This window comes from Cystoisospora suis (genome assembly GCF_002600585.1).
Source record: "Cystoisospora suis strain Wien I chromosome Unknown contig_616, whole genome shotgun sequence".
Classification (NCBI taxonomy): domain Eukaryota; phylum Apicomplexa; class Conoidasida; order Eucoccidiorida; family Sarcocystidae; genus Cystoisospora; species Cystoisospora suis.
The window spans coordinates 1-26,160 of NW_027153417.1; the positions used below are offsets into that span (position 1 = coordinate 1).

General features: G+C 51.2%; 6 protein-coding genes across 6 annotated transcripts; 2 read left to right on the forward strand and 4 right to left on the reverse strand.

Moving 5' to 3' along the window:
• Positions 1-232: 232 nt before the first annotated feature.
• CSUI_001536 (uncharacterized protein) lies at positions 233-1,851 on the forward strand (the record flags this gene model as incomplete). The annotated part of the gene is made up of 1 exon (XM_068061742.1): positions 233-1,851. A coding segment is annotated over one exon (258 nt), but the record flags the coding sequence as incomplete, so codon positions are not given.
• A 1,726-nt stretch (positions 1,852-3,577) lies between these two features.
• On the reverse strand, positions 3,578-9,182 carry CSUI_001537 (alveolin domain containing intermediate filament imc10). Its single transcript, XM_068061743.1, has 6 exons — positions 7,865-9,182; positions 6,996-7,399; positions 6,184-6,647; positions 5,465-5,685; positions 4,828-5,107; positions 3,578-4,273 (listed from the first exon to the last, which is right to left on the reverse strand). Exons 2-6 carry the CDS (start codon positions 7,307-7,309, stop codon positions 3,819-3,821), a joined length of 1,734 nt encoding a protein of 577 aa, XP_067926278.1. The 5' UTR covers positions 7,310-7,399; positions 7,865-9,182; the 3' UTR covers positions 3,578-3,818.
• Positions 9,183-9,439: 257 nt separating this feature from the next.
• Positions 9,440-9,925, reverse strand: CSUI_001538 (c6orf165-like protein; the record flags this gene model as incomplete). The annotated part of the gene is made up of 2 exons (XM_068061744.1): positions 9,817-9,925; positions 9,440-9,780 (listed from the first exon to the last, which is right to left on the reverse strand). The coding sequence occupies exon 2, from the start codon at positions 9,773-9,775 to the stop codon at positions 9,440-9,442; it is 336 nt and encodes a 111-aa protein (XP_067926279.1). The 5' UTR covers positions 9,776-9,780; positions 9,817-9,925.
• Positions 9,926-10,163: 238 nt separating this feature from the next.
• CSUI_001539 (upf0704 protein c6orf165) lies at positions 10,164-12,973 on the reverse strand (the record flags this gene model as incomplete). The annotated part of the gene is made up of 3 exons (XM_068061745.1): positions 10,164-10,435; positions 11,117-11,767; positions 12,418-12,973. Coding segments are annotated over 3 exons (1,479 nt in total), but the record flags the coding sequence as incomplete, so codon positions are not given.
• Positions 12,974-15,359: 2,386 nt separating this feature from the next.
• On the reverse strand, positions 15,360-20,232 carry CSUI_001540 (uncharacterized protein). Its single transcript, XM_068061746.1, has 2 exons — positions 17,718-20,232; positions 15,360-16,733 (listed from the first exon to the last, which is right to left on the reverse strand). Exons 1-2 carry the CDS (start codon positions 18,895-18,897, stop codon positions 16,537-16,539), a joined length of 1,377 nt encoding a protein of 458 aa, XP_067926281.1. The 5' UTR covers positions 18,898-20,232; the 3' UTR covers positions 15,360-16,536.
• A 3,995-nt stretch (positions 20,233-24,227) lies between these two features.
• Positions 24,228-26,150, forward strand: CSUI_001541 (uncharacterized protein). Its single transcript, XM_068061747.1, has one exon. It carries the CDS (start codon positions 25,080-25,082, stop codon positions 25,269-25,271), a length of 192 nt encoding a protein of 63 aa, XP_067926282.1. The 5' UTR covers positions 24,228-25,079; the 3' UTR covers positions 25,272-26,150.
• Positions 26,151-26,160: the final 10 nt, after the last annotated feature.

Here is a 26,160-nt window from a genome sequence, read left to right on the forward strand (position 1 = left end):
CATAATATAGAGAGATAGATATATAATATAGAGAGAAAGACAGATTTATAGAGAGATAGATACATAATATAGAGAGATAGATATATAATATAGAGAGATAGACACATATAGAGAGAGATAGATATATAATATAGAGAGATAGATATATAATATAGAGAGATAGACACATATAGATAGATAGATAGATAGATAGATAGATAGATAGATTAAAGTCATCTGCGCAGGGGAGAAGGCAGGAGGTTGGGTGCTCCCCCGGACGAAGAGCTGAGTGTCTGTACACTCGGGCCTTGTGTGTGTATTCATCTCTTTATTCCTGTAGAATTTCCTTCGTACGCATGCATCGGGAAGTTTTCGACCTCACTCAAGCTCCTCCTCTTCATCTTCCTCCTCGTCTAGTTCTTCTTCTCATTCGGCCTATCTTCATAAAGGAGGGGCAGGAATCAAAGCAGCAGTTTCTTCTTCTCCGTCGTCTTCATCTCGAGGGATTATAAGTGGGGGGAGTTACAGCCATCCACCCTTCTTCAATACAACTCATCATACAGGGAGACAAGATCCTCATATGGTTCCGTCGGGTATTGCTAGCTCAAATCCTTTCTCTGCGGCTGGTGCTTCTGCTGCTCCTATGACTGGAGAAGGAGGGAGAGGAAATCACAATACGAGTAATAGTAATCCTTTCTCTCTTCATGAAGAAGAACATGCTCGTAACACTAGCAATTACAGTCGCGGAGCCGGGGGGGGACATCATAATCATCATAACCCTTTCAAAGCTTGACAAGTAGATAGACAGATAAAAGATAGATAGATAGATAAAGGATGGATAGATAGATAGGCAGCTTTGGCTGATCAGTTCGTTTTGCTTTAGCAGTGGTTTGTGTGTGTGTGTTATGAGACATATGTTTGTATGTGTTTGCCCTCCTTGGGGAGAGGGAGGAGAAGGAGGAGACATATGTGACTAGATAGCATATGATGTGTGGGGGGGTCACTGTTAGTCTCAGTGTGTGTAGATCTGCATGATGATTCTCCGGAAGAGAGACAGAGAATGTTTGGTTCGGTCGTGTTTTGGTATAAGCTTCATTTCTTTTGCGAGGACATTGTTTGTACATATGTGTATAGTATTCGAGTGTGAAGTTGGTATGAAAGAAAGAGAGAGAAATCGGACTGGAAGTTGGTCGGAAAGGAAGCAGAGGTAGAAATAGGTATGATCGACTTTTCTTTGTTTTCGATAGCGTTTCTGGAGAGACATTGTGAGCTCTTATCAGGAGGGAGGAGAAGAGAAAGCGAAGAGCAAAAAGGCGTAGGTGTTCCTATCGAACAGCCAGCCAGCCAGTCAACATGTGCCCCGTGGTCTCTTCGGGGCAGCAGAGAGAGTCTAAACAGAAGCGGCCTCTCTCTCACTTAAGGGAGAAGAAATGTCCTATCAAGCATTACGCTGAGTATACACACGACACGCATTAATAGACAGGTGCCGATGTGACGGATAGAGAGGGTAGCACAGATGGATAGATAGACAGATAGGTAGATAGGTACGCAGATAGACCCCTCTACAGCTCTTCATGGGGTGTGGCTCTCCAATAAGTTGGGATCTTGTATAGAGGAAGAATTCCGTATAGAGAGAGTTCGAGAGAGAGAGTGTGTGTGTGTCTGCGACATGGTAGTTCGTTGTATTGTGTAGGCGAACATTGGAAGAGAGAGAAAGACAGAAAGAGATATCATGGGCGCGAGAGCAAAGAGAGGCTTCATTTGTTTCGAGAAGCTCTCGTGTCTTTTGATTGCTTTCTTCCGATCCATCTGTTTCTTGTTCTTTTATTAGCTTCAGCATCGTAGCAGTACTTCCAGCCACATTTCCTTGCACTCCGACTCATTCCTTTTCTTTTACTTGTGACTTCCATCGTCTTATACTCGGTATAGAGCCGAGATATAAAAACAGGAGAAAAAGGGAACGGACAAAAACAGAATCCTCGATGGTCTCTGAAAGTGAAGAGAGAGACATGGCCAGAGAGCAATGTCGGCACCCCGGTGAGGGATCTTAGCCGTTCATATCAGGCTATGACCACTTCAAGAGAGAAGAGAAAGTGAAGTGTCTCTCGTCGAAGACGCCGACGCCGTGTAGGTGACAAACGCACTCAGCAGTCCATTTCTACAGGAGAATCGAGAGAACGCAAGAAAAAAACTCGCAAAGAAATTTCCACTGTAGGGCTTCCTCCTGGAAAAAAGAAAGGAAGTCTCTAAGGCCCATATATAGGCAGATTGCTGTGTCGAGTTACAAGCTTCTTTTCTGAACTAACTGCCTCTTCCTTGGTTTCTCGGGATAAAGCGAAGGGGACGGGCAGCTGCCACACACCGGGGTTCTCTCGTAGATCCTTAGCTTCCGGTTATGAGAAGCTGTTTCGTTTTTCTCTTCTTCATTGCCCGTGCAAGTTAGCTTCCTGGGTCTCTTCGTAGGGGTGTCACGAAAGTGACGGACAGTCACCGGCATGCAGCACGGCCCCGGGATAGCAAGTGAATATTTTTTTACCTATACCTGTTCTCTGTGCACAAAAGCGCTGTTTAGATACTAGGAAAGTAAGGCATGCTTGGGATTGCCTACCCGAAAGATGGGAGACGCCCAGCTACCCCCGCTTCGCGCCAGGTTCACGCAGTATTCCTTCGGACAATGTTAAGAGTTAGCTTTCTTTCGCGAGACTCTCACAAATAAATGCCTAAGGAGTTGCTTACAATCACTCTGTTTCTAAGCCGACCCAGCGAAGGGGCTCGGGAAGAGGTGCCTCGACCCCTCCCTGTATGGTACGAAGACTGGCAGTAGTTGTAGTAGGCGGTCTACCTACGTCTGACGGAATGCTTGCGTGTAAATGTTGCGAGGACTGGTAGTAGTCGTGGTAAACTGTCACCTACTGTCTAACAGCGAAAAGGCTTGCGCGTGAAGACCACGTCTTCAGTTCTTGACGATACGTCTCCTCTCCAGTATTTGTGCAACGTGTGCCGTAGAGAGATTGTAACAGAAATATGACTGATTTACCGGCGGCTCTTACATTATCTGCTTTATCTTACGATGCACTTGGTTGATTATCATGGTCATGGAGTCGCTCGCTGGCGTTCCCTGGTAATGAGAGCAGGGGTACTCGGGAGTAGGAGAGATTTCATCCTTACGTATATATATATATAGTCATCCCCCCCGTATCATCAACAAGGGTAAGGTCAGTCAGTTCGGCATGGTAAAGAAAGAAGGCCTGAACAGCCTTTGGCTTCTTGTTTCTCAATGTCCTCACTCATTCTCTTGATTCAGTGTGCCTGCACGGAGAGACACGACAGACGCCTACCTGCACCACAGGGTGCCCGCCGTCAGGTGTCCCGGGTTCTTCAAGGAGCAAAGAGAAGCGAAAACAAACAAAAAAACAGCTGAAGGCGAGCGAAAGTTCGGCTTTGCACGAAAAAAACAAGAACTAATACAGTGGCGAATCACCATAATAATAATAAAACTACATGAAGAAGGAAGTAGCAGAACACACACCACCCCGACCCCGCCCCCGGCCCGTTTCTTGGGCACAAGCAACAAAGACCAACTCCATTCATTTCCTTCCATCCCTCTCTCTCTTTGCTTGCATGTTCTTCTTCCGCCCCTGTTGTTCATTCATTCTTTTCTATCTCTTCTTGATCTATGATCCAGATGATTTTCATCTGCGTCACAAGAACGTGACTTATTAGAATAGTTAACCATAGGCGTCTTTAGCTGTCTGTCCTCTTGTTTGGTGTCGTGTCTGTCTCTCTCCCTTCTATCCGATCTATCACCACCCGCATGCACCTTCACAATGTATACCTACCTACCTCACTAAACCTTCTCCGCTAACCATCTGTCCCGGACCGAAGCTCTGCGGTCGATTCTGCATGGCGGTAGTGCTACTGTCTTGTCTAGCGAATTGTTGGGAAAGCTGATTGATCAGAGGGCTTGTTGTGGTTGCTTGAATGTTCCCGGCTAAGATATCGCTCATCATCGGGGCAGGGATACCGGTGACATCTGGATCAGCCCATCCTGTGGGCACAGGTCCAAAAAATTTGTCAATCCCTGACACGTCCGTTGTCATTAAACCATCTGGTAGAGCTTTCACGAATTCCGGGACTTTCACATTCGGGAGAGGAATGAACTGATGAACTTCGATTGCATGCAGTTTAAACGAAATCGGGTTCAATTCTCCTCCAAATTCAGCAGGCTTGCTCACGGCTCCCTTGTATGTTACAGTGGGCTCCAGTTCGCTCGCGGCGTCCTCCGGCCTAAAGTCTGAAAACCATGTAAATAAACAGCAGAAAAACCATACAAATGATGGTAATCTTCATGTAAGCACCCGTGTACGTACTCCAACAAAGAGGTATGTGCACATGACTTGAAGGTCGGATACACTACTGACAGCTCCCTGAAGGAAACCACTGCGTAATGCTCCCTCCACGCATTCACGACGGGCATGTCCGACCGACTGATGAACCTTCTCATATCTCAGCCCAGCAAGTAGTGGTCAGTCCCGCTGATACTGAAAAAGGCATTGCCCTCCTAGCGTCCACAATGGACCATACACTCAATAACTGTCCGGAAGCGGAAACGCCTCCATCCCCATGAAGACCAACGAAGACTCTTGGGGTACATGCCTAGGACGGACACAAGGCTCTTTACTACTCACATGCTTGCTACCGACATGCTCCACTAGCTGCTTGCACTGCATGCGATCAAGAAGTAAGCCTCCAACAACCCCCTTGAACTGTAAAAAAGATAAGCTTGACTGACATCCCTCCCAACAGATTGCCTCGCCTCCGGCCTGCATGAGAACTTCCTTCCCTTACCTCTATCGGAACGAGCTGTAGGAGTCTGCGGCACGGCCACACCACCCATAGCCTGTTGAGCATACTGTTGATTCTGGAAGTGAGCTGTGAAGTCGGGAATCGTCGTCGTTTGCGGGACACCTTTGAACTGTTTCTCATGGTCTTCAGTTTCTTCGTCTTTTTTTCCGAATAGCCAGTTCCACAGTCCTTTCTTTTGATCTTTCTTCATCTTCAGTTCAGCTCCATTTCCCTCTCCAGATCTCGCTGTCGCGCTACCTGACTGTGTCGTCTGCATCTCAACCTGCAAAAACAAGCACATGTCATCAGTCCCCCCAACAGGGCCACAGTCATCGCTCTAAGTCCTGCCTACACACTCGTTCCTTTTTGTATCTCCTCACACTCTACGCGCACGGCATTGATGAGAAGCTTTTGATCCATTCGCTCTACTCAAGCGCGAGAAAGTGAATATTTCTCGAAGCAACTACCAATCACCACCCAGGAACTATGTCTGGTCAGTGCATGCAGGACAGCGTCTGTCCGCTGACTACTCCAGCCGTCTCCTACGACGTCCCTTTCTCTATGAAATGGTTTGACACCACTCTGTCTCTGCGAAGAAACAATGCATTTGAAAGAATGTAGAAGGATGGAAGACCCGTACCTGGGGAGTTGGCATCGGGAAGACGGGTCCCGGAGCCAGCTGAATGCCTGGGACCTGGGGACGAGAGCCCGGTGCGTCGCCAACAAGATCTCCCCTAACTACGTAGTCTTGCATAGATGAGCCAGATCTGGCGGAGTATGGAAGTTCCTCAGACTCCATTTGAACCCCCGGCACCATGCTATACATCGACCCTGCTGTGACCAGAGGGGGAGCCGGCGTATCTAAGATGAGAAAACAACACACACCGGTGGAATGGACAGAGATATTCATCCCATCTCTACGATAAGGAAAAGCGTAAGAAGTCAAAGCCGACGATAGACAGGCAAGAAAGGAAGAATAAAGAAAAACTCCGGAACCGACGGCAAGTCACTGCCGTTGAATGGATGTGTGTGTGAAGAGCGCGGTATTCGCGCTACTGGACACTGCGGCTCTCCGAAAGCCTGTAGCACGGGGGATGACGACAAATGCACGAAGAGCAAGCATGCCCTATCAGTCGTACACCGAGTCGGAGGAGTCGCGGTTGAGACGTAAGAGCTGAGTGTGTACACGATTAAAAAACCGTTGGTGCCGACTGTACTGGAAGGTCAACTGTCCATAGGCGCGTGCGTCTATACATTTGTAGGAGGCATACTACGAGACAACAAGGGATAGCGCATCTGGTACATGCGAGGTCCTCTTCGTCGTTCAGACAAAGAACCATTACTACCACTACTACTCACCAGCTGATGGGAGGTAGACCTTCTCCCCTGTCGATCGGATTGTGTAAGAGGGTTGTTGGCCACAACACGGCGAAGCTGGGCAGTAAGGGGTCGCAGTTTGAGGAGGATCTTTGACGTATCGAGTTTCGGGGTAAGGGACGATGATCGGAGGAGGACAGTCTAGCTCAACGTCGAATTTCGGCACATACTTGTATACAGGGACGTCTTGGTACTTTTCCTTCCATTCATACTGCATCACCTCAACCTCTTTCACGACCTCAGTCACCTTGGGAATGATCTTCTCCTTTACATCAACGATGACCTCCTTCTCCACGTACCTGTCCTTATACTCGATCTGAGGCACTTCTACTTCAATCACTTCTTGTTCTCCTTCGTACTTAGGGATAGGGCGGGGTACCTCACGGACGTCCCACTTCGGAACGAACTGAGGCGCATAGCCTACCAAGACAGGGACTTCGACATCTCTGAAGGGAGACACACGAAAACCATCCACAGAAGAAAAGGGGTGGCACTCAGGACTGTGAGATGCCTCATTCATGTGGTATAGCTGGTTGAATGCGCGTTTCTCAAAGGAAAGACACTAGCACAAGGGAGATAGTGTTAGAGATCGATTCAGAGTGAGCAGACCTCTTCGGCTACGCTTACAGCAGACGTTAGAGTCCGGTACACATGCTTGGACTATGAAGCGTATTGAGATGAAAAAGGAGACGCGAGCACTTATTTGTGGTCCGAAGAGACAGGAGAACTGTTGACTACCTATGGTGAGACCGGGGGTATATGCATGAGAGAAATGCAAGGTGTCTTCGGATTACCTCTCAATCGTCTTTTCAACCGAGAGAGGAATTTCAGCCTCCTGGAGAGCAATATCCATCTTAGGGACCTCATGGACCGCGCTTTGATTGTAGACACGAGGGACGACGGTATCCTTGATTTCGACATGAGGAACCTCAATGTACTTGTCACGCCTGTACACCTCCTGGTATACAGGGACTGGGACAACTGGCTGTTCGGCCTGCAGTCTCACGTTGACGCGTTCTACACTCGGCACCGTACTACCCTCGGGGCCACAACCGCTCTGGCAGAGCGGGGAGCCAGCGGGGCTACCGGGCTGAGGTGTGTGCGACATTGTGTTTTACTGTTGCAACACCGGGATACACCCAAAGATGGCAATGAGCGGCGTAACTCTTTCGCGGACAAAAGATACGCTGGAAGCGAGCTGAAGAAAAACAGCAAGTGAGAAGCAAAGGAAATAGTGGTTAAGAGGTCCGGCTCGCTGCTCGACAGCTGTCTGGATCGAGTTACTCCCGGACGGCAGCCCCCCTGTACTGCCCAAAATTTATAGAGCGTGTACTTTACAACAGAGCAAGCCGTAACCGTGCAGAAGGGTAAATGATGTAAAAACGTCCTCTACCGAAGAAGTGGACAGCGCTGACCCAGTACCACCCCGACGGCGACTGCCAGTAAGAGTGGTGTAACAAACACGGCGAACTACCGGGATATCACAAGAAAAAGGCACCTAACCATGAGGGGCGCAGTTGCGCCACACTCAAATCGCGTCCGAAGAAGAAAGAAAACATGTCAGAAAAAAAGAAATGCTTGTCAAAGTGTCGACAGTAGCATCCAGCTGTCACCCGCACGCACCCGGGTCGCTAGCCGGCTGTCACTGGCCTTCCTAACTTACCGATGTCCAGAAAGGCCGGAAGCCACTGGCCGTCGAGCCGTGTGGACCCCTGCTGGGACTCGGTAGGGAATGCGACTGTCGGAAAAGCTCACACTTGAATGTTTGTGTGGCGAGACTATGGTACGGTAAATCTCCCGAAAAAATTGAAAACACCGATGAGGGTTGCCTCCGGTGCGAGAGCCCGGGCGCGTGAGATTCGAGTGATGAGTCGACAAACCGATGTCGGGCACCACCTTCAAATGTATGTGGGACTCTGCCAGTGTTCCAGACTGCCACAAAAGTCAGTAGAGAAAACAGGCTGTCAAGCTGAAAAAAAAAACGAAAAAACGAAGGCGAAAAACACCTGCCATATGGTGTCGCCCAAGAAGGTAAGAAATGTCATAGGCCTGTCGCTAGCCGGACAGCGACACAGTGCGAAGGCAGGCAGGCTCTCACAAGACCCAGTGTAGTGGATGAGCATCGTCGATAGAAACTCCTAGCCGCCCACGTCCGGAATGTGTGTCAGCTCCGTCGCGGCACTGCTGACCAGCTAGTCACCCCACCGGTGTTGCATCGACCAAACTGCCCGTCTTTTCTCTCAGAAAAGCACTTGATGATCCGCACTGCGTCACCATGCCAGTCCGTAGCGGTGCAGTGTGGGCAGGTCAGCCCATCAGCGTAGGGCTGGCCACGCAGTTTGTTTCTGTTGCCCGCCAGGGAACGGGCAGCGTTCTCCGATAGTGAGTGGTTGACCCCCATGTTTCTTGCGGTGGACCTGGACGAACGAGAGCGAATTGAGTCCCCTATGCTGTATGAGGGGAAGAATGTCATACGCCGAAGCAGCCCTGGATGTTCCTTGGAAAATTCTGCGGGGAAGACTACGGGCGACTCACCGCTGTTACGCGATTTCCCGGCCTCACCACGAAACTTAGTTTAATAAGTTCACATTCGAAGAACAGAGGGAAGTTCTGTGTTCGTCACTCCGTGCACTACCAACCCTTTAAAAAAGTACGGCGTTGCGGGAGTCCGATGTGAAACTCGAAACTGCTACAACGTGTACTTAAGGAAACAACCCCCGAGAGGATGTCGGCATGCATTGCCCAGGATGCGGCTCAGCAGAAAAGGCGTCTCACTGTGTCGAACGGGGTCGCCGAGTTGTCTGATAAAACAGTATAGTGGGCTTCAGCAGAGCCCCAGTCGGCGAAGACAGCGTTCCTGCGCGCGCTGTCTGGTCCCAACCCCATGAAACCATACCGACGTCCGCCAACTGCTTTCGCTGCCCCCAGCGCAAGCTGGCCGAGATGCCAGGCTGTTGCGCGTATGCAACAACAAAAAGGCGTACCGAACTGTCCCAGACTTTCTAAAGGGTACGGGCAAGGTGACTACAAGCCAAAGAAAGAAGGGTTTTAAGCGCCGGAGCTCCTCGGTTCCGGCTTTCGCCAAGCCCGCGAAGGTTCACGGCGGTCCCCCGGTAGCGGCACAAAACGATGAGGCCCAGGGCCAATGAAAGGAGGTGCACATAAACCAGAGTCGCTGCTGCTGTTTCTGAACCTGCGACGACCATACGACCCGCACTGACACCGGGTCAAAGAGCTTTCAGGGATCGAATTGTATTTTGATGGTCTTAACTTCTTGATCGGTTTTTCCCCTGAGACCGGCGACGTACTTTTTCTTTCTGATAGAGCTCGTACCAGTCGACTTCATGGTATTCTGGTCCTTTTCTTTGAGGATGTATACTTGAGTTTCTTGCTCGGACCGACAGTGAGAAATCATGGTTTGGCAGCTAGTCGTCTGCCTGTTAAGAATGTCCGCCATCTGGAGTGCTCGTCGCCTTAGTTCCCATTCGTTCCAGTGGTACGTATTATCTCTTTGGATTGTCGGGAAGTGAACTGGTGTCATCACCGATGCATCCACTGTGGCGGGCTCATGCATGCAGGCTGCCTGATCGACTCTCTTCAAATCCAAGGCCTCACCGGCTTGCTGCTCACCGGCAGCTTGGCCCAAACCTCTTTTTTGCTTGTTCTCCAAACACAGTCTTTCGCGTTGGTGATGAAGCTCCAAGACGTTTCGCAAGCTCGACCTGTTGCAAGGGACAGGCTGCTATTGTTTGAACCTATGGCGGAAAAAAGGTACTGTGGTCGAGAAGTGCCGAGCCGACGGACGGGGAAATCGGCTCTTTCTGGACACGCGGAGCTGTGGTGCGGCCGTGCTTGCCTGACTAGTTCGCTGCCATCATCCCCGTTACAACTAGTGTTGCACCGTCCAAAACAAAGGAGTTAACAGCTTCCGTGTAGCGGCTGGTGCTGAGGGTACCATCCAGTCACCACGCTTGGATTACGAGGCACTCCACGAATTGCAAACTCTTTGATCTCACTGGCAAACCTCTGGGTCCATGTTGGGGAATTGCCTTACAGCCATCGATTGAAACTTGCCTGGGAAACATGTGATCTAGACCAAGCAGATGGATAAGTGCTGGCTGCTCCTTCACCCTCTGGCGAAGCTGGCGGATCATATCCTGCGGCTGGCGCATAAATTCCTCAGCTGCATCCGCGGTCGAGAACGGGTAAGCACGTCCGTCGTATGCAATGACTCCTGTACACCACCCCAAAACGGTAACAGAGGATGCGAAGTGAACTCATTTCGTTTGGAGTGAGATTGAGCCGGGTGCTTAGTGGCCCGCTATCTCAGTATTTCCGCCACGACATCTCTTCTAGCGGGCCGAGTCCCTGTCCTGTCCGCCGCACTTCTGTTGCAGAATGCTAGCACAATCACGAGTTGTTGGCCATACTGACAACACTCTGCGTATTGAAGCGCATAAATCAGTAACACTCAGGATCCGCCAGTAGGACTTTCTCAAGAGTCCTAGCTATCTTGGGCGGGTGTGCAGACACTTTGAAGTTTTCGCTCCCTGTGGGCGTCGCAACGTCACACCCCTCATCGCAGCCTGACCGTGGGTCTCTGAGTGACTAGCTGCCCACTTTCTTCGACCAGCCCGGCAAATGACAGGCAACAAAACGAAGAACCAGAGACCGGAATGATTGTGCTGTCCTGGACCGGGCATTGAGAGGTCCCAGCTGCCTCACCCGGAGACGAACCTCGCAAGCGCGAACTTGCGTGTTGCACGATTGCGTTATTCCCGTCTAAGGTAAGCGGCTAGCCCCATAATCAGTCATTCTCAAAGAACCATGGGTGATTCTTGTGTCTTTAACCCTAAGCGGAATTTGACGATTACTCTACAGAGGACGCCGCCTCCGAAGTGCCCGGGTGCATTACTCGGAGGAGCTGTCACCCATCGAGGGTTTCCCCGACGAACTATCTTACGAGTCGTGTCGCCCGCCGCAACAAGTGCACCGTGCTTTGCCAGATGATATAGGCAGTTGCCCGCGAGCTCCAAGCAGCAACGGGCTTGCCTGCAAGCTTCTTCATCCAGGAGCGCTGGCACGGGTCCGTCGTCGGAGAGTTTCTCCTCCCCGACAACAGACTGGTTGCCCGCCTCCACTGGAGTCGCCGCCACACTCGCGGCCAGATCCAAATCTTTGCAGTCGGGCGGATAGCTCTCCACCCTGGGCCGGCTGTCAGGAAGTTCGGCAGTCCCATCCGAAGCTGCTTTGCACTTTGTCGCCAAGTCTTCCAGGGAGTGAACAAGGTTTTCGAGTGACGTTAGTCTCCGGCCTTCCTGGAAAGCTCTATGATAGGCAGCTGCGAGCCGTGAGAATCTAGGAAATACGAAGTCTCGGGAAAGAGTTTTCGAGTCACGGACCGCCTGTTTGAGCTCCATCAGCTCGTTGACGCATTCTGAGATAGCTGTTTTCAGCTGCTTGCCAGATTGTACCATGGCGCCTAGCAGGGCTCGCCTGTACAACATGAGTTGAGTGGCATAAATTTGCTGGCCCGACACTGTGTGCGAGTCGCTCTTCCAAGTACCTGTGACCACCAGCACAAGAAACCCGCTTCCCCTACTGTTGCACCAGCCCGGATGCCAGGGTGAAGTTTTAACCACCGAACCGTACGTGCTCGCCACTCCAGAGACGCAGTCCTTTTTCGAACAAAACATGCGTGCACATTGCTCGGGTCATAATTATATGAGGCTGCAAACGCGTCTTTTGGCTCAACGGAGTTTTCTTGCAGGAGAAGTGAGCGCAGAAGCTTTAGATCGGAAATAACGGTAGGCCAGCAGAGGAGACGTGGGAAGAGAAACCTTTGACGTTTCGGGCGGCAGAGCCACCGAAGCGCCACCGGAAGGCCTCGGACTAGGCGGGAGGGCTCTTAAAGCAAATGAGGCAGCGGGTGTGATAACAGAATACCCCAATGGAGCCTGAGGCCTGAGAGCACGCGCGTGCCATTTCGGCTTCATTCACGATGAAGAAGAAAAGGGTCCGAAGTCGTGAAGGAGTTTGCAACGCCCGCATCACCGTATTGAACCGGGTGTGAATCTGCAGTTGGGGACATGCTCTCGTCTTAGCGTCCCCTGCAGGCCGCTCAACCCCTCTTTTCCGAGAAAGCCCACAAAGATCGCGGTGACCGTCAGTAGATACACCGCTTTTTTTCTTTCCGCAAGGAGGGAGGTGACAAACCTGGCTGACTTCGCACTGCTATATCAGACTCCTTACCTCTCCTCGAGACAGGATCTGAAGGTTTCAACAAGATCTCGGAGAGTTCGCGCGTTAGCTTCTCACCCTCCTTGATTTTCTTCTCTAGGGCGTGCATAAGCTCACGTCGGCGGAAGTCGATAAGGTTACGCGGATCGGGCAAGCAGACGCCCCCGCGGGATGATTGCGTATTAAAAATTCGGATGCCGAGCACGATGTGACTTAGCTCTTCAATGTAGCGGCGCTTCTCAATAAGGGGCAGGCTGAAAATTGACTTAAGACTGGCAGCTGGCAGTGCAGATTCCAAGGCTGCTCGGGTGTCGCTTAGCACAGCCTCCTCGTCGGCGGTATCCGGGGAAGTCCAGGGTGCTTGCAAGAACCGTCTGAAGCAGTACTGTAGCACTTTGTCGTAAAGCTTCTTTACCCCCGCTGTGTCCCGAAGCACCGTGAAGGGGCAGTTGACAATCTTGCGGTACAGCACAACGAGCACAATAGCAATAGCAGCCGTGTTGATATCGCCTTGCTTTTGCGAGTGCTCGCTCCTACGTACAAGGCCGGATTCCGCGCTTGCTCACTTGCGTACACGCTTATGCGTCTAGCCTGATGAGGCTTTCTGCCATCCTGGACCTGCCGGCACGATGCAGCAGTGGTAGCACTCTGTGTCATAGCTCTTCTGTAGTTCGTTTGTAGGTCTCCCACCCGACAGCATGACGTCGAGGGGCCTGGTTCACGGAGGTTTAAATATCTTCTTCCCTTGCAGGTAAGACAGCGTCATAATCTTACAATACCTCTGCCGCAGCTTGGCACGTTTACGGTGTTCACGGAGAGAGAATATGTGCCACACTGGACGGCTGTCAACGAGCTGTGCAGCAAGCAGATGGGATTCTCCAGAACATTCTTGTGAAAGTTAGCGGTAGGCGAGCTTCAGCATTCAGACGTTTTCAGATCTATTCCCCACAAGAGGCTTCTTCTCACAACCACTCCGGCGGTGTAACTGCGTGAACCAGAAGAAGTACTCCAGCAAATGAGAGAGACCGAATGCCTCATTCAGCAAAGAAGCGGGCTACCCTGAGTCCTCCCTGCTGGGCAGGAATGGTTCGGGCCCGACGTGACTTAGCTTATCGACAGACGGCTGCCGTCGCAGCTGCCCAATCTCTACACCCGTCGTAAGTGATTTTTTGACGAATTCTTTTTCATGGCGGTCCTTTCCGGATGGACGCAGAAGTCAGTTCGACACCCTCCTTACCTCGTCAGCAAGCACAGCCGCTCGGGCATCTTCCGTCACCGAAGCGAGGCGATACTCCGCGTCCATGAGCGCGGCCTCATGAATTGCTTGCAGTTCCAAGCAGGAGACTTGTGGGGTCCTGTTTGTAACTACTGTAACAAGTCGAGAGAGGATAGCCTCCTCTTCTTCGTCACTTGCTTCGCCCGACAGAATCTTGTCGATCATAAACGTACTTTTTTCATCGTCTGTCGCGGAACACACCAGGTACGCCGCGTACACCTCTGGAATCGGGTGCTGTGCTTCCCGGCATCCACCAACAACGCGCCTCGCCAGGCCTTCCAGCCTCTCCTGCCACGCTTTGTCAGTCGCCATGCTGGAGAACGTGCCCGAGTTGTTGAAGAAACGAGTACCAGCTACTCTTCACCGCCTCCACCTTCCCATTTCTCGCGGAGCGCTAGCGTCACCGGGACCCGCTCCAACTGAAAACCTTCTGGCATCCATCATACATTGCTAGCACGCCGTTTCAAGTCACCTGCTGCCGGGAAGGAATCATGCCGTCACTGTGCCAGAGGCGTCAGCATCTCTCGGGACGAAAGCAGATTGGAGGGACCTACGGGAAATCTCCACTGCAAAGAACAGCGGTCTGCGTGCTAGTCGGGGGGTCGTGAATTTCCCTTCTCACTTTTCTATGCACCAGCTGAACACCCTCCAGTCCTCTGAGTGTCAACCGGAAGCAGCTGACGCAGTTCTTACGGCACGGCAAGGGTTATTTCCAAGCCCCCAAGAACGATTGCTGGTGAGACCAACCCATTATTACTCGTCCTGAGGGACCCCGCATCACGGGGCTGTGAGCCGGCTTACCGGTTTCACAAAAACTTCACTTTCGCTTTTGACAAACAACCTGAACTTCTCTCAGCAAACGTTTGCTGAATCCTTAGCGGAAGTTGGCTCTGCGTGTCCCGAACTCCACATTGGACTCGAAACCAAAAGCGAACACGTCCTCCCCAGTTCACGACTCCCACTCGCGGAACGCTTAGCTGAGTACACTCGCGTCGCTACGGCTCTCGACTCGTGAATGCCTTAAACGGGGGCTCTTGTACACGATGTCCCATTTAGCCCTTGTGTACGGGGACCGCCACTTGGGTGTCCTCCCTTTCTCCAGATGACACTACAGCAGTCAACTCGGCTGCCATGATTGTGTGGCAGTTCATAGTCCGCAGCAAATGCTTAGAAAGCATCTCATGTTTCTACGATGAAAACTGACTTCCGCTCGCCGACTGGCACGGGCCTGTGGTGACTCGCGTTACCAATGAGGCAGCCGGTAGTTACCTTCGGAAAAGTTGTGTGTTTATGCATTCACGCCGAGACAGAGGCCTGCCGTCTTACAGCTCAGAGCTTGGAAACCGCCAGCCACGCTATTCCTACTGCGGCAAGAAGAGTTCTCTGCCTAGCACGTCAGTGTGATCGTCACAAAGACATTCGCGTTTACAGTCGGAAAACTCCGAGGGTAATGCGAGTATGTTTGTTTCCAGTGGAGAGGGCGCGTGTCTGATCTGCACGTTTTATTCCCTTACTGTCAGCACCACTCCAAAGATGAATGCATCGGCGACTGGTTTCTCACGCTGGTCGTCAACATTTGAAATTCAAGGTAACCCAACCCTGTGAGCGCGTCTTGACACACGTTCTGGTGCGGTTCCTTTTCGGTCTTCACCTTTTAAGCGAGCATAACTCAGCATGCATCACAGCAAAACACTGACCGACCAAAGCCTTCGTATTCACGAGGGGAGTCCAGTGGCTCGGCGCAGAAAAGAGACCGCAACCCGGCTGCTTCACCTCTGGTAGATTACCCCTGAGTGAGCAACAGCAAAGCGGCTTCTGTCTTGAATATCCTAGTCACTCGCTGACACCCCAGATTGGGGAAACACACCGACTTGGTCAAAATCACAACTGAATCACTGCTTCTGAAATACCCGCGGCACAGTCACTGAGATCCACACACTTGCTTGTCACGTTTCAGGGGGTGTTAATTAAAAAAAAACACAGGAGAGAAAGGAAGCTAGTGGCGTGATCACTTCAATCATCGCCCTTCAAAAGAAAAGACTCCACTCGATTCTTCTTCACACTATACCACAAGCAGGACCCAATTCTGACTGGTCCAAAAACACGGCTTCTTCCATTGAAAAAAAAAATTGGTTCCGACAAGAGAAGCAAAGATGCCCAAGAGAAATTAGTTGCGAGTTTTCTGACAAGCACCGGACGGAGTCCATTTGGCTCCTTTTCTTGTTGAAGTTATGCCAGCTACGTCATCTCTAGAAATAAAAAAAAAACGCCTCGAGACCTGTTCAGATTGACGAGCTCGAGCGGATAACGTATCACCGGCTTCACCTCTACTTTCCACGTAGAGAAACACACATACAACACATCTACAGGTAAAGAGCTTGACCCGGCTGTCGGAAAGTACATAAAATAAAGGCTGTTCCTGAAAAAAAAAGAAAGCGGAACTGACTCGATTGCTTGTGTCCTAGGATCACCGGAGGAGGACCACCATGAAAAAACTCAGCAGCAAGAACGCTACCGAATCGCATAAAGCCATGATGTTGTTTGAAGAGTCGTCTCCGCCACCAGCGACAAACAAACGACTCAAAGACCTTTGAATAGGAACACACGCATACTGAAGCCGTTCCCGTCCAAAAGGGCACACAAGATAGACTGGGTCTCATCTAGCCAGCGCGTATGGAATATACATACACGAAGGCGTAGATACATACACGACTCCGGCAGAAAGGTATGTTTGTTACCAAGAGAAAGGCCACGGACGAGAGAGGAACTGATAACGAAAAGAAAGAAAAACGTCTCTTGGATCTCTTCAAAGTCAGCAACTACTCAGAAGCAAACCTCAGGTCTCTGACAGAAGATCGTATAGTGCTGACGACACTCCCGAGAACAGATCCACGATGTCGGGTACTTTGAGGGTCGAACCTCGGTCCACCAGTTCTTCTTAGCAAACAAACTTCCAAAGGTGTAATTCCGTCGACTTGTGTCGATGCATTCACAATCGCCGTGTACTGTCCGGAACCTAGGGAAAACATACATTTGACAAGACTCCAAACAGAGAAACACTCGAGGAAGAACAGCGACAGAAAGAAAGAGATAGCCAAGACAAAGGAAACGCCTACTCATGAACGCGCCCCCAGATCAAAGGCCAGTCAGTCTCAACTGATGACGGGAGTCGGCAGCGTTAGAGAAGATGACAATGGAAGCACTAAAAAGTCACAAACTGACTTGAGATCTCCAAGCATCGGAGAGTCTCTTTACATCCTCACCACAAGCTTACTTCACCTCCGAGCAAGAATCCGCGACTTCGCTAACCTGTAAGGTTCTTGACCATAAGGAAAACATTCTCCTACTGAGAAAACCAACCATCCACCTTCGTGACAAACAGGGCGAGGACCCGTATATCGACCACTACAACAGCGGTCTCCGGTCTTTGCTATTTGCGAAAGCTGTCTACGATAATGATGAAGACCCAGACAGTATGACGACTAGCCCCCCCCCAACTGGTGGTCCTGAATACACCACTTCTTGTGTACTTCTGTAAGTGATTCATCTTCCCGGACTGCGACAAAAGCAGCGCCAACCAGCGGCGAGGGAGAGAGAGACACACACACGGAGTAAACCTTTCCACGGCTCAATTATGCGTAAAACTACCACCCCTAAAGAAATGTGTACAAACATACGCGACGTCAGTGTATGTATCGGAGAAAGAATGGAGAGAGACATGACAAGAGCTACACGACAATCATGTATATGACTACCGACCGCTAGTGCCTCCGCCGAGGTGCGCGTATCACCAGATATACAGAGTCCATGGTAAAGCGACAGTGAATACCTACACATGCGAAGTTTCAGTCCATCTGTCGGAGCAAGAATCGACAAAAATATGGAGAAAAAAAGAAAGCCAACTGTTCCTGCGTGGTGCTTTATGCGTTAGCCAGACTCTGTTGCGACGGCCTCACTCCACTCCAGTGTGTTGCTGTGTATGTATGTAAGGCGTTCTCACCAAGGACTGTGTAGAAGACGGTCTTTTTTCTTCGTTTTTTACTCTTCTTCGTGACGAGAATACAGTGTCGAAGGAACGGATAGACAGAAAGCTGATTCGCAAGATAGTCCCGGAGATATATGACAGCTCTTCGTTCTTCTAGTAGAGTAGGAGCTGTGATAGCCACTTTCACACCGATGATGACGATATCCGGCTGTACTGAATAGTTGCAGGAAGCACCTGTCCCCCCTGCACCGCCGCCTTCCACACCTCCATCACTTATATCAGCAGCACGCAGGCATACATAGCCATTCTGTATTAGATCGCCACCATCGTACAAGCCCAAAACAAGAAAGACATTCGCATACTCCGTCGCTATACCATTCCCTTTATTACGTATACGCAACAGACGCCTGACACGAGAACCGATCCCGCCCTTACCACCACCACCACCGCCTTGACGACGGGCTTGGCTCCCACTCGAGCTACTGCTACCACCGGCGCCAGCTCTTCTTCTTCTTCTGTCCTGCCTGACACAGCAAGGTCCAACCGCCCCTTCTATATGCGGGACTCCATCTCCCCCATCTTTCTTCGGTCTCCGACCCACAGAAACAGGATAAACGCTGTAAGTTGAATTCCTTCTCCCTGTTCCTACCTCCGTACTCACCTCTCCCCCACGAACTCCCCCTGCCCCATCCACATGATGGGGGTGTGCGAGAGCTGACGGAGGGACACTTGTGAATCGCGGTTGACTCCCAGTCCCAGCTCCTTGTCCGGGCTGACTTCTGCTCTTCCCCCCCCCTGCCCCTACTCCTCCTTTGGCTGGTTCTGTCACACTACGGCGGTTCTTAATGGGACCACTGACGGTACTCACGATAGTGGCCGCTGTAGCATCTCCATTAGGTGTTGAGTTGACAAGCGCTCCTGTTGGGGCCTGATTAGTCGGGGCACCCGTCATCTGCTCTCCAGACCCTCCTCCTACTCCCCCTGTCGTTTCAGGATGGGGAGAACCCGAGAAATCTCCTCCTCCGCCGCCTCGACGTTCTACTTCTCCTTCTCCCCCCCCATCGCTGCCGTTGGTCGCTCCGTCAGCCGTGCCCTCCTTGTCTTCCGCGTCTTTCTTTTTACGGGGGGAGGGGAAAATCCGGAAAGACCGCCCCCGCCCCGCCTTCATGGTTCCTGGAGTCTCAAGAGACGCCATGGGGAAATTGACGATTTCCCACCAAGCAAGCAGTTGCAAAAAAAAGGGAGAACACGAAGGATGCACTTGAATCTAGAAGAGACAAGTTTAAACCGTGACAGAAAAGAGAAAACACACACTCTGTCCGAGTAGCTCAGCAGGCGAGCGAAAAGAAAGAAGGTGGACCTGTGGAGGATATTGAAAAAAAAACACAGAGATGGACGGATACAGGATATCACAGGAGCCTACGGGTGAAATGTAGAAAAAAGGAAAACAAACTAATCACTCTCTCCCTCTCCTAAGAGAGACACGTTTCCGTCACTCATCGGGCCACCACTTGACCCTATACAGCGCGAAGAGGAAGCTTTCTCTGGCCACTCTTCTTACAACCTTCGTGAAGTAAGATGCCCAAGAGAAAATCCTCTCGGTTTTTCCATTTCTAGGTAAACTCCCGGTCGAAACAGCAAACGAAGAACAACAGCTACCCCGGCAGAAGGGACCGTGCACCAAAAAAAACAGGGACACGAAAAAGCAAGGCAGAATGACGACGAGATCAAGTCTTCCTACTGGGATCACCGCCACTCGGCCTCTGATTTCTTGTTGGAAACACCAAGAAAACAAACACTCACACTGAGGGCAGCGAACATGTACCACAAGAGGAGACAGGCAGCGCCGGGTGATGGTCCGGCCCGGCCTGTCCTTGGGGAATACGGAGACGGCGAGCAAACAAGCTTACGAGCTATCGCTATCTTTAATGATAAGTGGAAGAAAGCGCAACTGAGTGAACCCGCGCGCCTGAAGCAAAGTAAAAAGGTTCCGAGTTTAAAAGAAAAGCAGTGACCTCGACATCAGAAAAAGCCCAAAACAACGAGACGAGAAGGAAGATTTACTGACGGTCAGTCATCGCGACGCATTCAGCGCTGCCAAGAGCAGTAAGGGAAGAGAACTGGGAGTATGCTCTTGGAGACGAAGGGAAGTTTCAAAAGAAAAGGGTTCCCTGCTCCCCGAAAACATCGAAACACATCTCTCTTTGGTGGTTTTTTTCACAGGGCGCAAAGAGGGAGAGGAGAGCTATGAAACACTTGATTTCAGACTGTAACGCGTGAAAAAGCAGCAGGCGATTGATTAGTTCGAGAACCTAAGCATCTTCGAGTGCTGGTCAATCAGCAACTTCAGTCAGAATCGCGACAGAAAAGCTTTGAGGGAAGGCGAAGGGGACTGGGGACGCTGAACCGGCAGGTCTGTAGATATTCCGGAAGGATCGAGACGAAAGGAAAGGCGAAGAGGAAGCACAACCGACAGGAAGAGCACAGTACAAGTCTGAGAAGTTTGAGTCGACTTCTTCCATTGTTCGGTAAGAGAGATTAAAGTGGGCCGGGCACAGAGCAGCAGAAGCTTATGTTCGTGCCTCTCTTGTTACATGCAAATGACTGCAGCGTTGGCCTCCCTCTGGGTCCCTGGTGCTCACCGATTGTTTTCAGAGTTCTAGGTCAGCTGAAACTCTTACCGACGGACCTCTCGGTCATTATTGGTCATGACCAGGAACTCGTAGGGACGGAACGCTTCAGGTAAGTGTAACAACGCTCGGACATCTGCAGGCTCTTCTGTGACGGTACAGCCGAGTGAGAGGCGGGTTGGATGCTCCGCCCTGCCAGTGAAGTCAGACATTCTTACAGAAAATTCGGAGAACTAATTTGCTACTGTTCCACAGGCACTAGTGTGGGACGTGGACTGAACCGCCTTGAACCAGCATCAGCCGATCAGGGCCGACAGTCCCACCGCCATATTCAGAGACTGAACCGAGGAAGAAGCCGTCAAAACCTGTACCTGTGGTACACGCCGGAGAACTCCTGGTGGTGGTGTCCATGCATGACGGGCAAAACCCGAAAAAGAGGGGACAAGAGAATGCTGTGAATTCTGGAGTTCGTGAATTCGCAGAAGCGCCCCCTCCGCGACCCGATAGCGGGTGGTCGGCTGATTCATCACGGAAACCGAGCCATGGTCTGGGCTCAAGGGTTGGCAGGAAGCTTACATAACGGGTGGGATTCCAATCCAGGTTCAGGATGGTGTTATCCCCGTAGAAGGCAGTAGTGTGTAGCGAGGTAGCCCAGCGGGAGCTTGGAGAGGTTCGTACCCTGGAGTGGTCGACACAGCATGATGTTGCCATTCCGCTGCGGAGGCGCGTCTTCTCCGGGTTCCAGTGCTGGAGCTACTGCAATGAGAGAGGAAGAAGAGGAGAGCTTCCCTTTAGGAGAAGGTGAAGAACATAAGTTGCTTCTTGCTCGCGGGCGCGCCGATTGTTGGCGTCGTTGTTTTGTTTGGCGAAGTGAACAATAAGTGTTCGCGTTGCAGCTGTTAGCGGATAAGAGAGGATCGCGGTTGTTGCCGATCGTTCTGGGCGTGATAGAACTCACGCTCACCTTCGCCACCCTGTGGCTTTCTAAGAAGAGAGTAGCGTTTAACCGTGCTATGATCAATTGCTGACTTCTGACCGCGTGGTGAATTAGGATTGGCTCAATCTGATACCCGACGCAATGAGGGTGGTCGCTCTGGAGTGACCTGTCTCTCTGGGAACTTGTCTGTAGCTCGCCCGTGTTTTTCTCAGGAAGTCTTCCTCCCCGACTTTGAACGCAGAAAGAAGTGCCTTCCCTAGTTTCCCGACACGCAAAGCTGAATACGGTGCAAAGCTGTGCCTCCTCTACACTGAGGACAGAAGGTCTGGAGGGAAGGCCAGCTTGAGCGCTGGGTCTTGTTAGTGTGTCTGCACTGCTGAACGGGTTAGACCGTCGCTTCTGCTATATGCTGACTAGACAAAGATACCCGGAGTTGTGGAGGCCAAGCACCTCTGAGTGAACAAGGTGTACGGTCCTTTTTCATTCAGCGGTGACAGGCCTCCAGTGGTCGAAATGGGAAAAAGAAACCTCTTCGGATACGCTGCCCGAAGGGTTGCTAACTATTGCTCCAGTCTTGACAACGTCACAGGTGTAGGTAGACACTTGTCTGTTACAAAGCCTGTTGCCCGGGATGAAGGCCTGCAATGACACAAAAAAGGTGAGTGTTGCATCACCCTAGTGTGGTTGGGGGAGAATAATCTCCTGTTATTCGGTGAATGCTCGCACTACGGAGCCATCCGTACTGCCTGACGACAGGCTCTCTGCAACGAAGCCCCCTCCTATGGGAGGCATTCCTGTTTAGTCTTGCTCTAAAAAGCTGGCGACTGCATAACAGCTGGGGGATTTTCAGAAATGTCCGTCGTAGGCGGCCGAAACCGGCCCTACAGAAAAAAAGAAGTGAAACAGGTACTTACACTGAACAGCGTGTGAAGGAAAGTTGGAGGTGCTGCGACTTCTATCGGCAACCGGACTATTCAAGGGCTGAGGGTGTGGTTCTGTCACCTTGTCTGTTCACCGTAAGGCTCAAAAGAGTTTCCGCACCAGAAGCCAACGCCTTCACTGGTTAAATCACTCCAGACGCGCCGCACAGCACAATAACATGCATACACCAGAATACGTAGCCGGGCGCCACGGTGTGAGAGGTGTGAGACTGGTAAGAAGCCCGTCGTGCCGATGACTCGCTTTTTTGCACCGCCTCTCCCTTAATACGATGAGGTGAATTTTCCTAACTGGAGATGCTTGTCTGTTCGTCACAGACGTCCCATTCCATGTAGACACACTGAGTGTTACACACCACCTGTCTGCCTCTCCAGTGACGACTGCGGAAAAAACATGTATTCTGTCAAACAGTCAGATTCCAATCCGTGTGGACTCTTCGGGGAGTCCCAGTACCAAAGAGCATCGAGGTTGAAGCGTCGTAGAGACCAGGTTAGTCTAGACAGGATGCCTCAGGATTTACCAAATTTGATTGCCTTCTCCGGGGGACAACAGTCATGAAAGTCCAGTGAGCACCATGGTGGAGAAGGGATCACGTGTAATGACGCCCTGTTACCACCTACCGATGTAGATCTGCGGCGAGACGAAGAGAGACAACTGCTCGGAGGGGAAGGCACGTAGTCCAGTCAAAAAAGTCTGAGAAGAACTGAGGTGTATTCAGACGCAGGCTACGTGAGCGACAGCGCGAGCTGATTTGGAGAGAGTGAGTGCGAACAAGAGCGTCGAGTCGAAGTGGAAAAGGCTGAACTACCGCGCTGAGCTAAACGATACCATCATATTGTTGGCAAGAGTAGATGTGCGGACTTGCTGCAATGACATGGGCGCTGGTGCATCTAGAGAAGCCAGGCGCCAAAGCTTTTCCCGGTCTCTCAGCACTCGCAGCCCCCTCCGCAACCCACATTCAATCAAGAATGTGTCGAGGGGTTGCTGCCGAGTAGTCTAACTCACCTTTGCTCTCGACCGCCGCAGAAAATTCGGCATGTAGTCAAGCGCTCCCGCGGACGTTTCCTCCCGTTTACAAGCTACGTAGGGTGCATAAAGCGGTAGACGAGCCAGCAAAGCCTCGCTGGAAGAAAAACGATCTACGTGGAACAAAGTCGTCCACCTTGCTAGTCTAACGATAAAAGAGCCGAGCCAGTGGGTGTGTGAGCATTCTCTTCCTCGTGATCACTCTTCTCTTATTCAGTGTCGTGGGGCTTCGGAGTGGTGAGGTACAGCAAGCACGCTCCCCTCTCGGCAGAGCGACTGCCCCAACAGAGGAAGGTCTGTACACGCAACGCCGCAAATCTTCTCATGACTACTTGTCCACGAGTATTTATCTCGAAACACCCGTTTTGCCAGCCGGCAAGACGGCACCGTAAATGGAAGCTACCAAGAAGACTCCGTCAGCGAGTATCAGTGTCCCTACTGTATGTAGCTGCAACCTGTACCGTCGCTCGGCCTGGGCCGCCTGGCGCTCATTCTGTATTCGGCGAAACAGTACGCTCGGGTGGCGGGGGGACCTGCCTTAGTACGATTTGCATGAGGAGATCGCTTGTTCTTACTCGAGATCTTTTCCTGGAAGACGTACGTCTTTTTGAATGAACTTGTCTTCCGCATTTTCAGAGGTTCTCCACTTCTCGTTTTCTTTTTGTCTCTTTTCTACCAAATCAAGAGTTGCAGGTGAATCCATGACAAACATTCGCGTTCACTCGAAGCCACACCCACCCTCCCACCGTACTGTCTGCATAGTGGTTCTAGTCGTGGGGCTTTCGACTCGTCCCCGGGCTGGTATCCTGGTTGCGTCTCAAGTACCAAGGGGGCGAAGGAGAGAGACTTCCATAGTCAAGCGGTCCTATTTGAGAAGGCTTGGGCCCTGGTGACGGGAGTGGCCCGGCCGCTACTGCCTCGCCAGTACGGCGGGGTCTGTCCGGTCTTCCTATACTTGAGAGAAGGGTCTTGACCGAGGGAAGGAAGCGAAGAGGGGTCTTTTTTTCTTTAGGAACGTTGGCGCCTGGCCCAATAGCAGGGTCTTCTTCGTTTCCGAGTTTATGTGCGAGGGGATAGTCTTCATTTACTCCCTTTTTTAACGAGCTGTTATCACCGTGACTGCTCCGACTTCCCCTTTCCACTCGACACGCGAACCTCGTCCTCCAGGCTCTTGCCCCTACCGACACCACTAATGCCAGCAGCAGTACCCGCTGCTCGATGGATGGTGAAGCGACCGGTTGGTTGAGCCCTTGACACCGAGTACCACAATGCAGAGAGCGAGAGAGAGGCGCCCTTGCGGTCATCATCCGAATACCACTCTGATGTCTTTAAGTCCCAATTTTTTACGGTGAGGGCGCGGACTTTTTTCCGTAGAGATGAGAGCAGGATTTTCTGCGAGTTCTCTTCTCACTTTGCGCGCATTCTTTTTGGAAGTAGTCTCAGCAGTTTCGGAGTCTAAGAACGATCTCCTTTTACCCCGGCGCCGACGGCATCAGTCCCTGTAGGAGGGACTTCACCTGCATCGGGGAATTTCCATTTTTCTTTGAACCTTTCCTCCATCTTCTTGTGGGAGTGTTTGATTTTCAAGGTGGACTTTTTCTCCTCTCGCCTTTGCAGCTTTTTGCTGGTTTTCTGGATACTTCGTTTTGTTACTTTCCGGGGAGCGTCAACCTCCTCCGTCGTTTGGTCCTATTGACTCGTCGTCAGTATCATCCGGGGAGGCTGTTTTTCGGAGTCAGACTGGTAGTATGAGGATAGCGGAGAGAGGAAGCTCTTCATCTCACAATCAGCCACGCAGCACTGTCGGGCCGCGTGTCGAGAGGGATGGTGACCTGAAGAAAAGAGATGCGTTTTTGTTTCGAACGCTCCGGTCGCAAATTCTGTGGGCGCTCATTTGAAGAATTCGCTCTTCTTTCGCCGACGCATTGTTCGATACACGATTATTTCTCTGAGACCGTACGTGTTTGTTCCCTTGTACCCTTTGTCTCCTGCGATTTCATCGTCACTCTTTATTTCGCGACAGTGGAAACTTCCTGACGACATCCGGTGTGTCGTATTTTTGCCGGAATGGGTCCGGGCTTCTTGGTTGTTCGCATACAACTCAGATTTCCCTTGCAACAGCCACTGTTGGGGCTCGACTTTTTTGTGAATTCATGGAGGGCCCATGAAGAAACTGTCAGCTGAAGTGCCCGTTGTCGATTTGAGTACTTGTACTATCAACGAGACACAACGGGTGAAACGAGCGCTCTTCCTTCGTCACTAAAATGTCTGTGAGTGGTCACTTGTTCCTCCTTCAAAGATACATTTTTCCTTCCAAATCAACCATTGCGCATGCTAGAGAAGCTAAGTTTCCTGTCTGCGCAGCTCACCCCGGCGGCGGACTGAAAGAATGGGGACAGAGGAAGAAAAAAGGACGTCTTCCCTGTTTATTTGAGGAAGCCTACTGAACTGCAATTGTATAAACTCCTCCGCTTTTTCTCCTTTGTTTTTATCTCCTGTTCAGGTGTCTAGTGACTAGTCTGGAGTTTGTGAACCTGTATTCTATGCCCGCGCTCCCGCTTAAAGAAATCCCTCTGCCTTCATGATGTTGAAGAGTAACAGTCGTGGTCTCGGCGCTAAGTTTAGTTCATCCTGCCTTAGCTGCTGAGGGAAACTGTTCTGTTTTAGGCATGAGGGAGACCCAGATGCTGTGTTCAAGTCTTGGAGCCTTTGAAAAGTCCTGCCAAGAACCGGCTTTGGGAGTGTCTCCGTTGGTCGGGTGTATGTGCTCCTCATGCTTCTGGTGTATCGTGAGGAGCGGGAATGCAGATTCGATTACCGAGCTTACGTCCACTTGATATGGGCGTCTTTTGTATGTCTCTTCTTCCACTCGGATACAAATCTCTTTTTACCCCCTCATCCACCTCCTTTCGCCCGTATACCCCCC